The following is a 16,768-nucleotide window of genomic DNA, read 5'->3' as shown; positions in this document are numbered from 1 at the left end:
AACTTCCTTTTTCCCTATTTTTTGGTAATATGAAATAACTGGACATAAGGACCTTAGGTGGATTATCCCAGTGCTTCTGGAAGAACTTCCAAACCTGCAAGGTATGTCCAGTTTGAATACCTATTCTATATAAACAGCAGAAAGAGTTAAGGTTATCAGTCACTGTGTGCAGATTAGTAATATCAGATAATTTAGAATTAGAAATATCACTTTTTAAATGGAACATTTGAAAATTTACTTGCAGCTGAAATACTTCTGTATTTACTACATGTGAGCTGAAAAACAAATAGAGCAATTGTGAATTATTTAACTATCAAAGACTTGTCAGATTACAAATGTTACAGTTGACCATAACACTTTTTCTCAGTTATAACCATCTATGAAAATCTCCTCTACAACAATAGCAGCTCTTACAGTAACAACTCAATGTTAACTTTCTGTAATTTGGTATTCAGGTTGGTGGGGGTTTTCAAGTACATTTAAGCAAAGTAATTAAAAACAACCCAGGAAAGAATGAACTGTAGATGAACTACAACCTAAAAATCCTCATAGATCACTCAATAACAAGAGTCAAGCAGCTCTCCATAAAAAGCAAATACTCTGTAAACACAACTTATTTTGTAAACATCCTCTTAATTATTACTGCTCAACTTCAATATTGGACTATTTCTGTCAACAGACATTTCTACAGTAATCTTACTAACAAAAACCCTTCCTCCAGTTTTTCTTCAGTAATTTAAGTAAATCAATGGAGTAGATAAAGAGTTAAACTCCTTTTATTTCTGGACTGGGACAATGACTAATAGAACCAGAACTATTTTTAAATATGGATTTCAAAACAGTTATGGTCTTGCCTTTCTTTGGACAAAATCTGTGCACAGAGCAATGATTTGTGTTATTAATGAACACAGGGACTTTTCTTTGCCTCTGCAAAGACCACCACTGGGTCATTTAAACATTTCCTTTTCAGAAATAATGCCATGGGAAATTCGTACATCGGTTACAGGAGCGATTTCTAAATATAATTTAGAGTCTTTTTAAAACTTCAAAACTTCATGTATTAACTCCTTCAGTATCATAACTGATAAGACAGCAAAGTCCACATTGCTGGACTGGTTTGCAGCTGCCATGCAATTCAGAGTTATTTGTTTTTGGGTCTCTTTACGCACTCTTCCCACGCTAACAACTCAACTTCTGTTCTCACTGAAAGGCATTTTCTTCTCATAACTCATGTTTAGAATTGTCACATCACAGAAGTATGGGAATTTTCCACATAAAATATTAATGGTTTTAATAATCTTAAATTATACTGTGACATCACCTGTATTTAATGATTTATAAATTATAACTAATAGCATAAAAGGTGCCTGTGCTCCATGTGTAGTTTGGCAATATGAGTTTGGGTATAGATGACCACGTTAGTGAGGATAAGTGTCTCCCAAACAACCAGTGCAGTGATCTTTGGACAGTTACACACCTCAGGAAAGCACCTTAGAGCATCTCTCCATGTGAAGTGCACTCTCCATATTCAGTCACTTCACCTTGGCGTGGCACATGTTCCAGGGAGAAGGTGCTCAAAAGCTTTTTGTGCTCAAGGATAAGAAGGATTGACATAGAGAAGGTACAATGGAGCTTGAATCCACCACAGTCTTTGTCAAACTCATTCTCAATGTTCTGGTCTCTTAAAACAAGAATGGACAAAGCCAGGCTTTGTCCAAGTGACAACCAGCTGCTCAGGGGATTATTTAACAGAACACTTAAGCCTAACAGCTTGAATATGTCAGGAACGGCTCTCCCATTGCTCCTCCTTCGTCTCTCTCCATTTAATGTTCCAGCCCTCTCAACCAGGCTGTTCCACCCATACTTTTGTGCTGGTTCTGGTACTCCAAACTGACTCAGTTTCTTCACTTGAAAAAACATATGATGGGGTTTTTTGTTGTTCACATTAGTTCTGTGCTGGTGTAGTGAGTTCAGCCAGCTCAGTGAACAGCCTGAAAGGCAGAGCTGGTACCAGAGAGCTGGCAGAGAGCACCTGGGAGCACAGCCAGGCTCAAGTGGCAGCGGGGGACCATTACACAGCTGTACCTATACCTTCTGAAAGGGTATTTAATAAAATCTTCATGACAATATTTTCAGAAAAATCACTAGGATCTCAGGCTTTCTTTTAATTATCTTATTCTTGAAGTTTAAGCATGTAGAAAGTTTGAATAAGTTCTTTGAGAAGCACTGCAGAGTCAGAGCATTTTTACAGAGTCATATCAGCATCTATTTACTGGGAAACTCAAAACCTCAGGCAGGAAATAACTATCCCCACACCTTCATAAAATTCAGTTTTTAGGATCCATTCCTTGGCATATCTTTGGCCTATGCAAACCTACAGTCAAGCTTGATGATCATTCCTAACTACAAAGCCAATAATGATTTCTTAAGGGCAAGATGAAAAGATGAAGCAAGGACTTTTTTCTTTAAAATGAAAAATATCACAGCTCGGGTTTCCTGACATAAAGGGACTAGTTTTCAGGAGATTTAACGCATAGAACCAATATATGTCCCCAGTGACACATTTCAACACTACTTTTCTAGGACTTTGTGAGCAACACATGTTTTTCAAGAGTTCAAATTGGCCACTACTCCAATTGCAGCCTCAATCTTTTAATGCTTTGAAATCATAATTTTTGGCTATTTGAAAGGAAATATGCAATCCATTTGCTACAGATGCAAGTGTGGGAGCAGATTTTTAGGTTGTTTCATAAGAGAACTTCCTCACACCAGATCCAAAAGAACATTTTAGGAACATGCATGCAAGTTTATGTTTTAGATCCAGTAAAACTACACAGCCAGTGCCTCTCACAAATTGAAGTCAGCAGGGACTTGGAAAGTCCATGTCCCGAGACATCATCACACTTGATATCCTGTGTATGGAAATGGTGTCTCATCACTGATAGACGACAGGGCATTTTGGCACTTAGGACCTAAACTGCCAGGCAAGAACAGAGAGCCTGAGAGCTCGTGTGTGGCAGCCCAGCCATTAAACCACTGGTCCAAGAACAGGGAGAACTTGGAAGTCTGAAAGGCTTCCAACTCCTCATCTCCTAACTGATGGTACGACTAAAGAAGTGAAGATTTTAGCTTCTTCCTGAAGCTGAAATACAAGGCTGAAAAGGCCAAATATTCCAAAGGTGCACAGCCAGAGATGACAACAATTCTCTCAAACAAAACAAACAGAGGTTCCACACATTCTTCCCAGCACTGTTTATATTCAAAGAGTCTTTCAAGGACAGAAATTGTAAGGGATTGCAAAAACATCCACAAGATTCTTTCTAGGAGCATTGCAAGAGAACACTATTACGAACACAACGGAAAATATATGGGAAAAATACATGTAAAGATTGTTTCAAGAGAAAGAATCTTTTACCATCAGTAAAGGTACATGGCCTACCTGAATGGGCATGCAACTGAAATATTATGGGAAATAGTAAATTTAGCTGTATGTTGTTTAACTACAAGATACAAAGTACTTTGTGATTCTGATTTCAGGCATGTATTTGGGGGAAAGAAGTCACTGCATTCTTTTTATGTTATCTGAACACTGTTAGCTTTCTTCTTTTTAAACTCCCTGAAACAGACACAGGAGCAGCAAGGTATGCAGGATATTTGCTGTTATGAACCCCCTAAAATAAACATCAAAATGACTACATCAAAATGACTCTGCAGAGAAAAAAGTGGTATTAAAAAAACCCTCATTTTGGATAAGCCAAGTCAAACCTTGGTACAAAGCAGAACACTCCTTTTCCTGCAGTGGAGGACCAATGACAAAATGCCTACATAAAGGCATTTTTCATCTCCAAACAGACCAGCAAGGACTTAATTACGTGATCAAACAAGAATTGACACCCTTTTAGTATTTCCTTAAAGAGGCTTATAATAGTCTAAATAGAAACATTTTTATAAACAGGACATGCACAATAAAATTTCCTGTAGCCCCTCTTGGTTTATGGAGTACATTTTTCATTTCCAAATGACTTCTGGAATTGGCTTTTGAAGGGAAACAACATCAAGCTGAGGGATGAATCTACAACATTTTCTCAGAGTTTGTTGCATCTGTGGCAATTCTTACTATCTCCACTCTCCTCTGCACCTAGGAGCAAGGAACAAAAAACCCAACAAACAGAAAAGCCCCAATCTATGTTGAAAAATTCACACACAAAACTATCAGACAGCTTTTCTTTTGGATGTAAATTAAGTCACTGATTTCCACTGACATGGATTTCTAACAGGCAAGTCCTTCTCAGAGAAAAGAGCTCCCTCAAACAGAAGTCAAGAGAGAATTGGGTTTGTTCAGCCTGGGAAAGAGAAGTTTTGGGGTGACTGATTTGTGACCTTCCAGTACCTGAAGGAGACAACAAGAAAGACAGAGAGAGACTTTTTACAAGAGCCTGGAGTGACAGGACAAGGGGAATGGCTTCACACTGGCAGGGAATAGGTTTAGGCTATTGGGAAGAAAAGAGTGAGGGTGGGCAGGCCCTGGCACAGGGTGCCCAGAGAAGCTGTGAGTGCCCCTGGATTCCTGGCAGTGTCCAAGGCCAGGCTGGATGGGGCTTGCAGCAGCCTGGGATAGTGGCAGGTGTCCCTGCCATGGCAGGGGTGGAATGAGATGATCTTTAAGGTCTCTTCCAAACTAAAATGTTCTGGGATTCTACAGCTCTGTGAGATGTGTTTGCAGGCAGAGGTGAACTTCTATCAATGGCAATAACAAACAAATGACTGGAACGTGGGAAAGGCTCAGGACTGAAAACTTCAGATTAGACTAGGAAGAGTTTAATTAAACTGTTTAGGGAGTTTAATACCGAGTGTTTAGGAAGTATCCCGCTGAGTGCATTTTATGCACTGCTAATCAAGTACTTCCCAATTTTATACGCAATGCACATATGCCAATGTATCCCAGTAAAAGTATTTTTTCACTGAGAACAAATAAAATAAAATATATTCCAAGTTCTGGTAAAGTTTACTACAAAAATTCCACTTCAAAACATGAAGCAAATGATATTGCTTGTAAACTAAATTAAAATGCTTTCATATTACATTAATGCCTAAGGAATTTAAGTTAATACTATGTGTAATTTTATAGTATTAATTTATATTTAAAAGATTATTTTTATATCCTTCATATACTAATCAAACCTCAATATTCACAACAGGCTCTTTTTCAGGACTAGATGGTGCGGCAGTGAGTGAAGTAAACAGTTCAATAGCTTCATTTGCTGTTCCTTATTCACTGATTCTGGTGTTTATTTTTTTGTTTGTTTGTTCACTTTCCAAGGTTGGTTATCCTGACTAAGAAGACATGAAAGAATACACACTCCTTCTCTTCTTGGCTTTGTGCTCTGCCAAATCTCTCACTGGTCCTTCATATTTTACACTGAAGAATATGATGCTCCAGGATATGGAAGACGATGACGATGATGATGATGACAATTCTCTATTTCCAACCACTGAACCCATTCTACCACTAATTCCTTTTGATCTGTTCCCAACATGCCCCTTTGGATGCCAGTGCTATGTGAGAGTTGTCCATTGCTCTGACCTAGGTAAGAATGAATTTATGTGTTTGTTCTCCACTGGATTCTCCTTTGTAGGATTTTTCTTTTATATTATTATGCAGGCACATAAATGAGATGCAAAGTATTCCCTCAGCTTAGCTTCCAGCAAAGGGAGCACCCCTGGTAACCGTTTAGCCAAAGGCAAATATGCTCCTGTCAGTGCTGCAGGTACATCCCAGTCCCTAAAAGTGAATTCATTATTAATTGTGCCACTTTCAATTAGTGCTCACTGAAGTTTTCCTATCATTCAAGGCAACCAAAGGACTGTTCTCCCACCACTAGCACAGTCATAATGACATTTGCTTTCATCACAGCTCTGCCACCTTCCTGAACTTCATCCTGGACTCCTTGTGTCTTAGAAACATTGTCCATACATAAATTGCTGGGGTTTTAAAAATGTGTTGTTATTATTAAGGAGTCAAAAACTTTTGCTGACAACAGCAAATTGTGGTTAATGTATTTGGTCTACAGATTTCAAACCACTTTACAGGAGTTCACACATAGAAAAATCCCACATTAATAGACTTCAGCTTTAGATAACTGCAAACTATTAATTATAGTATAATTGTTAATAAATTGGACAGCATTTAGCATTTAATGCATCAGCATTTCCATTCAAAAGAAAGTTACTGTCCCTGTTGAGTCTTTTCTGCTGATTCAGGATCTCAGATGGCCTGAACTGCAGTGGGTTTGTGACTGAACAGCAAACTGGGTTGGGAGAATAATGCTACTGGTACTGATTTACGTTAATGACTTCTGGTACTGATTTCTGTTAATGATCTATGGTACTTGTAATGAGTTATGTTAATGACTTCTGGTACTGGTACTGATTTGTGTTAATGCCACAGGTGCCAAGAGTCCACAGTGAGCAGCCCCCATTAAGCTTTCATGGTCGGTGCAGAACCAATTCCCCCCAAAACTAATGCACATGTTGTGATACATTCTTATATCATTGGTTTTTCCCACTATCAAAAATTCCCTTCTATCCTTTGCTTTATGGCTGTTCATATTTTCTTCCACACCATATTCATTAACAATCTTACTGTGTTTTGATGTTTGGCAGTTAATTTCTTTAGACTTATATACAGCACATAATGTTTCTGCTTATGTCACATACTTATGTAGGTTTGACATCAATTCCTCGCAACATCCCGCCAGATACTCGTATGATTGATCTTCAAAACAACAAAATCAAAGAGGTCAAGGAAAATGATCTCCAAGGACTCACATCACTTTATGTAAGCTTGCTATTTCCCAAGTTTCCCAGTTAGTTAGCAATCTGAAATATTTAGATGCTTTAAAAATAAAAATAGTATGTCCTTCTCCAATAATATAGATAAAAATAGTCTAATGCCTGCATGTTTGAGTGCTTCCACATAGTAAGAAGCAAATACCTTTAAGCTCTAAGAACTACTTTCTACAATACCCAGAAAATGTACCATATAGATCTAACAAAAAAAGATTTTTCAGTTCTTAGTGTGCACAGAAACATTCCCTACATTTTAAAGGCTGCAAGGCCTCCTTTTTATCTGCTTAGTTGGAAAATAGCAGAAAGAATTTAACCTCACAAACTTCAATCACCTTTTCTGAGGGTATTTTCGAAAGAACAGAACATACAGCTAACACATACAGCACTGAAACCAATGCTACAAATCCAGCTGACCTGAACAGAAAACAGAGAAACACTGAATTACTGGAAAAGCTAGGGGCTTTACTCCTAATTTGTTACCATGCTCAATTATGCACGTAGTGACAGGCTTTGAAACAAATATCACTGGCAACTGATAAATCTAGATGTTTACAGTATGCAATAATCCCTTTTATGATGAAAGGAAATGAGAGTCCCAGAGGGCTGGGAAGTAGATTAATTCTGCTTTAGAATATTTGTTTCTATTGGATGTCACTGTAGATCCAGAATGCAGATCTAGTTCCACTAACAAATACTGAGCATTTAAAAATTCTCTATAAAACACAAATCTGTTCCATAACTGATAGCAAATTAACTACATTCTATTCTCCATCAGAAAGACACAAGACACACAAACTAACATAAGGACCATTCGTAACACGTTAGGAAGAAATTCACCCCTGTGAGGGAGGTGAGGCCCTGGCACAGGGTGCCCAGAGCACCTGTGGCTGCCCCTGGATCCCTGGAAGTGTCCAAGGCCAGGCTGGGTGGGGCTTGGAGCAGCCTGGGATGGTGGCAGGTGTCCCTGCCCATGGCAGGTGGTGGCACTGAATGGTATTTAAGGTCCCTGCCAACCCAAAATAATTCACGATTCTATAAAACAAATCCTTTCAGCCATTTTTGGCTTCTTAGTAAGATCTGAAAATTTACCAGATCTAAGTGTTTATGAATGAGCTTGTTAATTATTATGGCCTAGGACAGGACAGAAAAAACAGGAACTATATAAATTCAGAGTTGGCAATGAAGCATTTCCTATTCTCTTGTCTCTGTGCAGAATGGTCTTAGCAGCAAGCCAAAGGTAACTGCACAAATTGTGGTTTACATTCTGTGTAAAAGATCTAAGAGTCTCTTATCTCCAACGACTGAGAAAGCCACTGGAATCCATCAGCAATCACATTAAAAACCAGAGTCACCACTTAATTATGTGATAGCTGAGCACACTCAGCTGCTTTGCTTTTTCTCCTCGGTTCATTTGTGGCAAGGCTGAACAACATTTTCACTGAGAGCAAAGTTTACTTTGTACAACTTGGCTCAGTCCTGGAGTCTGCTTAGCAAAGGCACAGATGGCAACTTGGATTAGGAAGGAGCATTTCCTGTTTATTTCCTTGAGCTAACCTAATTTTATTTTTGGGAAAAAATAATTCTTGCTTGTTCTACTTTTTTCCCCCGCACAATTCCTAAGAAGAGATGACTCCAAGAAATAAAAAAGGAACAGAAATGAATAGCTTAAGTATGGAAATGCAGAGATGTGATTTGACATGCAAAATCATTTCAGATAGTGTGTATTTTGCTGTCTGTAGTAACTCATTACAAGCTCTCTGATAACACATAGCAATGAGGAAGAAGCTGCCTCCAAAAGACTGATGTACTGTACAGAAGAGAGAAACTGAAGTTCACAGGAGCTGGAAATGCCACATAAAACAAATTAACGTGTCACATACAGATACTAACATCTAAGAAACTCTGATTAAAAGCTTCACTTTTATTTTGCAGCATTATGTTAAAATAAAAGATGAGATTCTGAGTTTTGAGAATTTGTCTGCATTAAAGAACAATAGCAATGAAGTATACAACCCCCATACAATCCATAAAATGTCTGAATACAAACATATTGTTTTGCCAATTCTCATGATCCATTGGCACCTTGTTAGCTCTGCCTTCTGGTTAATGCTCCAGCTTTCAGGTTCTTCCTTGTTTTCCATCATCAACTGAAATGCCCAAAGCACCTACAAAGTGCTGAAGTTTGGCAAGATGGAAAAATAAAATATTTTAAATACTTAATTGCTGAATTACATATCAAATCCATGACTTCAAATTCATAGTCATAGCAGACCTGGATAAAGAAAGCTTTCTAATTGCTCTTTCCATCTCTCATAGGCCCTGGCTTTGAACAACAATAAAATATACAAGATCCATCCCAAAGCCTTTCAACCAACTAAGCGGCTACGACGACTGTATTTGTCCCACAATCAACTGACAGAGATTCCAACAAATCTACCCAGAACTCTGACAGAGCTCAGAATTCATGCTAATAAGGTTAAGAAAATCCCCAAGGATGTATTTAAAGGAATGAAGTCTCTACATGTTTTAGGTAAGCCTGATTAAGTAGAACAGAAAATTTCTTTACCAAAGATGGAACATATTATACATCATTTCCATTCAAACATTTTCCCAAGGCACAGTTTCCTCTTAAAGAGATATCCATGCTGTGGGAATACCTTTCACAATTTAGTTTCTATGTGAAGTTGCTGCAAAGGTCAAGTTTGGGATAATCCTGCAAGCCAAGGAACACAGCCTTAATTCCCTGAGAGTTGTGACACCCCTCAGAACAGGCAATCAAAGCTAAACATGTGTGTTTGGAATATCAGAATTCATAAATAAATTTAAATCAGCTCTTCATAACTTAGTCTAACCTACACAAAATTCCTATGCCATTAATGCTTTTCTTTTTCCCCCTCGGGCAGAAATGAGTGCAAATCCTCTGAACAATGATGGAATAGAGCCAGGGGCTTTCGAAGGGGTAAATATCTACCACATACGAATCGCAGAGGCCAAGTTAACTTCAATTCCTAAAGGTAGGTCTGCTTTCCCTTTTCTAATTTACTTATACCAGCACACTCCTTAACAAAATGCTTTAACATCTGAAAGATTATTAAATTCATAAATTGTTTTTTATTCTCATTAGTACCAGACCACCTTTTACCTTTTCTTTTTGAACTTTATATCCAATTGCCCATCCCAGAAGAGTTCATGCACAAACAGCACAAACAGTGCACACCCTCTCCCACCTTCTATGCCAGCACATCCACTCCTCTCACAGAATGTCCAGACACTTGTATCAGGAACAACAATACAAAGAAATTCCTAATTTGATGTCACTTCACATTTTTCACATGTCAGCCTCTCAAAAATCCTCACAGAGAAAGGACAAACTCCCCAATATTTGATCAGGGATATAAGGGATGCAAAATTCCCACTTCCTTTAGGGATTTAAAATGTGACTCCAAAAAGTCTAAATTTCATTTTTAATATTTCACATCACACTGCACCTCAAATACAATGTTCAATATAGTTTTCCTAAATAAAACTTAATTTTAATATTTAATTAAATTCACCAGAACGCAATACAAAACCAAATAACTTTTTCATGGTAAAAATCCCCAACCTTGTAATTTGGGAGTAAAAATAAATTAAAACACTAATTTGACAAATCACTGACCTCCACACACACAAATGTAGCATAAAAAGAGTTCAGTACTCCACCTCCTTTTTCTGTAGGTCAGCGTGATATTGAACCAAACTCTCATGATTTCCAACCACTCAAAACTACCAGCTAAGAGAAAAAGGAAGGAAACAAAGCAAAACCCTGTGTTCTATGCTCTAACTCACAGGGAAACAATGTTGGCCCCTGTATTTATTTCTGATCAGTCAGATAAAGAACTAGTTTCTTATTAATCTCTTCCTGTATGGACATATATCTATGTGTACATATACAGAAGAGAAGAAGAGAACACCAAAAAACCCCTCAACAATAATCAAAACCAACTCACTCCAACTGTTTAGGTAACTTTAGAATCAGAAAGCCTCTGTCTGTGTAGTCAGATAAAGAACTAGTTTCTTATTAATCTCTTCCTGTATGGACATATATATATGTGTGTACATATAGATATACAGAAGAGAAGAAGAAGAGAACACTGAAAAAACCCTCAACAATAATCAAAATCAGTTCACCCCAACTGTTTAGGTAATTTTAAAATCAGAAAGCCTCTGTGTAACAAAAAAAAAAAAAATCCAATCCAAAACAATCCAGTATCAGCTCCTGCCACTTAGCACAAAAAAAAATCCCAACATAAAATGATTCCAATTTTGTCTTTGTTATAGAGAAATCTCCTATAAAGACACACAGCATGAGGTCCAAAATGTGTCAGATACATAAACAAACCAAACCAAACAGGCTTTGATGGTGAACTCCTTCACCACAAATCAAACTGAATTTGTAGATGCTTCTCTCTGCAAATGCTGCAGTGGCACAAAGCTTTAAAAAAACGAAGCTTATAAAAGGTACTAAAAATGTGCAGGGGACAGGTGGGTGGCCTTCTCTCTGGATATTGTCAGTCAGGCACCTGGAACTGCGAGCTGGAACACCAACTGGAACAGAGCCCAAACAAACAAACTTGCCTGTGAGTGGAATAAAGGCAGGCTGGGAAGCAGCCACATCCCTGCAGAGCTGGAGCAGCGCTCTGCCAGCCCCAGAGGGCAGCGGGAGCCGCTCCGTGCGGAGCATCCACACAGAGGTTGGGAACTGAGCCAGCACCAGCACACAGCTCCAGGCTGGGATGAGCTTCCCTAGCCCTAAGAGGATGCTGTGGAAAGATTCGCCACCTCCTGGTCCATTCACCAGTCTGGATTTGGAATTTTTGGAGATGCAAGAGCAAATATTCTAGCATGGGAAAGAGCTATCAAATACCACAATTGTGCTTAGAGTACTTCAAAACCTTTCCTTCCAGTCACATACTAGCAGCTGTGGCAGCATAACTGCTACATCATATAGAAAAAAATTACAGATCTTCAAAAAACTGTCCCTGGTTCCACAGGCTTTGACTACAGATTCTGAGGTAAATGCACAGAACACAGGATCAACATCTTTGACAAAGTAACCATGACAGTTGTTATAAAGAAAGCCAGAAAAAGTACCAAATTGTGGAAGTCTTATATCTCTTAATTAGCATATGTCTTTCAGCAGCTTAATTTTTAAAGTTATTATTTTAAATGAAATTATATTGGTGATTTTCTTCATTAACATACTTACATGTAATATAATTACATTATATATAATTTTATATATAGATATTACATATATTACATAAAATATAGATAATATACTATAGATATAATAGATATTACATCTATTCATATATATTACACATACACATTTTATTTTAATATTTATATATATATATGTGTGTAATATAATTGGAGTACATATACCCCATTATATATAATACCGATTTCTTTGATGCACACAACCTCCCCAAGATTCTTCTATTGGATTCTTCTAACCCAATTCTAAGCACAAAGGAAAGAACATAATAAATGTTCCAACAAAAACTAGATATTACATATATTATAAAAATATATATAATATACTGTAGATATAATAGATATTACATCTATTCATATATATTACACATACACATTTTATTTTAATATTTATATATATATATGTGTGTAATATAATTGGAGTACATATACCCCATTATATATAATACCGATTTCTTTGATGCACACAACCTCCCCAAGATTCTTCTATTGGATTCTTCTAACCCAATTCTAAGCACAAAGGAAAGAAGAACATAATAAATGTTCCAACAAAAAATAAGTTGACTTGGTTTTTTCACACTGTGTGTTTTTTTCATCAGATTTGCCCTCCAGTCTCCTGGAGCTTCACTTAGATGACAACAAGATCACAGGAATTGAAGTTGAGGATTTTAACCGTTACAAAGACCTACAAAGGTAAAATTCCCAGGCTGAATCCCTTTACTTGTTAAAATGTCATGCCCAACAAGGTTGCATATTTGATACTTCTCTTGTTAATGAGAGGAAAAAAAAATATAGGTGTTCTATTGAGAATTGCTCTGAGACCCAGCTTTAAAACCAAACCACACCCCTAAACCCCCACATTAGTCTTGCTATTACATGTTTTGCCAACAGTCTGCAACAGAAAAGTAGAATAAGAACAAAATATAACTATCCTAAGTTCTTCTAATTCTTAAAAAATTATTCTTGTAAATACAGCAGATGGTGAAAGAAACAGCTTTCAAATGCAATGAGGTTTAAAAAAAAAAATCTGTGTTTCTGAAGAATGTATCACTGAAATAGGAGAGAAGGAAGTTCTCTCTGTAAAAAGCTCAGTTAAGAACTCTGAAAATATGGCTGAGCAGGACAGGATTTGGTAACAGAAATTACTGAACTGCCTTTGGATACCAAATTCAGTTTCTGAAGCAGTCAGGAAAGAATAGAGAAAACGGGCTGGCAGGATGGGCAGAAAGAGCAATTCTGAATGACCTGAGGCTCCAGCTTCTGAATCCCCTTCTGAGCAAAGCAGGCTGAAGCCTTAGAGCAAAAAAATATAAGGAAAAGCTGGAAACAGGAAACAAGGTAGTCCTGCTTAGTAAAAAACCTTTATATTTTAAAAATAAGCTATACATGAAAAACACCTTTCTAGACAAGACTTGCTATTTATTAGGACTTATTACAGTGACTACACTTTGCAGCTGTACTACTTGGTAAAATGACATGATTAATCTCACAAGCAGCTTGATGTTTATAATTTAAACACTTGCCACTATAATTACAAAAACTGCACGCAAAGCAGAACAATTGCTTACATCAGATAACTGAAAACAGCTGTGAGGATAACTTTAGGTGGAGTTTAAATTATGTTAGGTCAATGGTGATTTTTTTCCTGTCAAATGTAAGATTTCATCATCTTCCCCCAGTTTGTCCCCCTGTGTATTTCAATCTTAGATTAAAAAAAAAAAAGCTGTTCAATGCTGTTGTGAATCTCAATAAGTCTTTAATTAAATGTTTCTTGTACTATTTTTAGGCTGGGCCTTGGCAATAATAAAATTAAAGAAGTGGAAAATGGAAGTTTTGCCAACATCCCAAGTATACGTGAAATCCACCTGGAAAAAAACAAGCTGAAGAAGGTTCCTCCTGGATTACCCGAACTGAAATACCTGCAGGTCATACACTGAACGTAGCAGGCAGCTCTGGGAGTTCTGAGTTGTTTGACTTTCCCACTGTCACACTGATTAGGTCACAACCAAAAAGCATAATTAACTGACACATATATTTTGCCATGACTCTCTTACTAGGAGAGCCTGAAATCATAAAAGCTTATTAAAGAAATAAAGAAAATCAAATTGCAGGAACACTTCCTAGGAAAGGAAAAAAAGGACAAGAAACTCCTACACTCAAAAAATGTTTCCAGAAATGAGACTATAATACCTCATCATCATAATTTTTACTAGAAGAGAATATAAAATTACATTTTAGAACCAAGTTCACTTAGAATAGAGTCCAATTATTCTAAAAACACACTGACAAAATGCCATACGACTTTTCTGTGTGGGAGAGACTGGGGCAGAAGGAAGACTTTTTTGTTAAAGATTTAATACAAGTGTTGTAACTCTCAAAGTCTGCATGGAACGGATGTTTTAGCAAACCTCAGTCACCTACATGCTAAGGAATATTTCCCCCATTTTCATTCAACTCCTGTATTTTTCTGCTCCTGTTGCTGCAGGTGGTCTTCCTTCATTCCAACCACATTGCCAAGTTGGGAGTGAACGATTTCTGTCCGACAGGACGAAGGAAGAAGAAAGCCCTGTACAGCGGCATCAGCCTCTTCAACAACCCTGTCAAGTACTGGGAGGTCCAGCCTTCAACCTTCCGCTGCATTTTAGCCAGGAACAGTGTTCAACTTGGCAACTTCCTCAAGTGAGACCCAACTTGGTTGTTTCAAAAAGCAACTTGTCCCAATCAGTTTTACAATACTTGAAATTTGCAGAAAAATGCTGATTTAACGCTATTTAACCGTTTACAAAGTATTTGCTATTTTGGAGGTAATTAATTAGAAACAATATGTTAAGTAGGATCCATTGTAGTATTTGACAATGTTCAACCTACATTTGAATAATTTAAACAAAAGTCTTTATAGCTTACAGAAGGACTCTTAGAAGTGGAACTGGAAACTGTATTTGATGTTTCCTATTATAGATGTTAAATGCCTTCCTTAAATCACATTGTTTGGACATATTCTTTCTTTCAAATAAATCCTAAAAATCATATGGAAGTGACTTTTTCCACAGTTAGGAAAAAGAGACCTAGGTTCTCTCCCAGAAAGTACTATAAGAAAAGTTGCAAAACCAAAAATTACCAGACTTCAAAGGCAATTCCTTGTGCCATTTTTGATAATGAGCAAAGATGCAATAAAAAGCTATGATATTTTCAGGTAGCTGTCTCTAAGCTAGAATATATTCTTACAATCTTTTAAGTGAGATAAAGACAAGTTTCATATCAAGAACAGACAAAAAGTCTTTAAAAGTTGTTTGTAATTTTTCCTTTCAACCTTAAGAAGAAAATGTCCTTCAATGTTTTGCTATTGATACAATTGGATGCAGTCTGAACATTAAAAGTAGGATTCAAGATTTATCATACGCTTCAAGCTTAATAGGAATGACTATTAAAGTCCCTTTAGGCCAGCACAAACATTTTTCTTTTATCTACAATAACTGTAATCATGTTTTTCACTTTATTCTTTTTCTCTTTATATTGTGACATCACACGGGTTAAGGATCCCTCCTTAATGGAAGTACCTTACAATTGCCAAAAACAAGCAGCTGGAACTCGCCTGCCCTGCCTTCCTGTGCAGGGCGGCACACAGAACTCTCAATACCGACAGTACTGTATAAAATGGATATTTTAGATATCTATTTAGTGTATATTTGCTATTGGGATTCAAAATAAATTAAATAAACGTACAGAATACCTACATGTGTATACTTTATTACATAGTTGCTCACATCAACACGTTCTGAGATTATAACCAAGCACCTTTGTGACTCTTCTCTAGACACTTCCTCTAGTGTTCCTTTTTCCTAATCTACAGAGCTTACAGGTCATTTATCACTGCTGGTTTGCACAAAGTTCAAAATCCAAGACTTTGGGAAATGGCACAGACTTGTAGAAGAAAGTACTACAAAGAACTCAATTAATTCCCAATATCTCATCCCTCCTACCACCCTCCTAAGTACATGATGCAATCAGCATCAAGTCTAATATCTGAATTCTTTTAATCTGCTTTGTATCCTGGTAGTTAATATTTTGTTAGTATCACTCTGCTGCTGAAACACAAAACTATGTGAAGAGAGAAGGCAGAGCAGACCAGGCGAGGCCTTTACTGATGAACAATATTTGCAAATAGAAATTCTATAACACACTTCAAAGCAGAATGAAAACAAAAAACTAAACAACACAAAACCTGAAATCTGCTGATGACCAAGCATCTTCCTATTCCTGGCTTCTGGAGATGTTTCTAAGGAGTGCATTTCCTAGCAAATACCAACATTCCCTTAAGGACAGACTCCTCTGCCTTAGAGTATCATTAACAACCCATAACCCAATGCAATGTTAACAACACAATAGATAACAGAAAAATCATTACATTTCTATGAATCACTGGTTTATATCCTGTTATACTAGTTACATCATTTCAGCAATGTCAACACCAGCAGAAAGGCTGATTCCAATTCTGTAGCTTAACTGAAAGAACAAACTCACAATGTTGTGTAGTACATTATTCTACACAATTCACTGGTAAGATTTACAAGGAAAGACAGAGAATGCAAATAATTCCTTATCTAATTTGGGTTAATGCAATGGACAACAGGAACTACATCATTGTGCTCTCTAAGCCTAT

At 37.1% G+C, this 16,768-nt stretch overlaps 2 protein-coding genes across 2 annotated transcripts in view; one reads left to right on the top strand and one right to left on the bottom strand.

Annotated features, from left to right (window-relative positions):
• Positions 1-14,791, top strand: part of LOC120513970 (extracellular matrix protein 2-like) — a 42,283-nt gene extending 27,492 nt beyond the window's left edge. Inside the window, exons 11-17 of the mRNA XM_039733893.1 lie at positions 5,340-5,588; positions 6,726-6,838; positions 9,166-9,379; positions 9,753-9,863; positions 12,708-12,801; positions 13,895-14,033; positions 14,594-14,791. Coding sequence (XP_039589827.1) covers positions 5,340-5,588; positions 6,726-6,838; positions 9,166-9,379; positions 9,753-9,863; positions 12,708-12,801; positions 13,895-14,033; positions 14,594-14,791 — 1,118 coding nt within the window. The remainder of the gene's footprint in view (positions 1-5,339; positions 5,589-6,725; positions 6,839-9,165; positions 9,380-9,752; positions 9,864-12,707; positions 12,802-13,894; positions 14,034-14,593) is intronic.
• LOC120514109 (centromere protein P) overlaps positions 1-16,768 on the bottom strand; it is a 115,423-nt gene that overhangs the window by 47,760 nt on the left and 50,895 nt on the right. The window lies entirely within an intron of this gene.

The sequence above is a fragment of the Passer montanus genome, unplaced genomic scaffold (genome assembly GCF_014805655.1).
Source record: "Passer montanus isolate IOZ18808 unplaced genomic scaffold, ASM1480565v1 scaffold9, whole genome shotgun sequence".
Lineage (NCBI taxonomy): Eukaryota > Metazoa > Chordata > Aves > Passeriformes > Passeridae > Passer > Passer montanus.
This window is presented reverse-complemented; position numbering and strand designations above follow the sequence as displayed.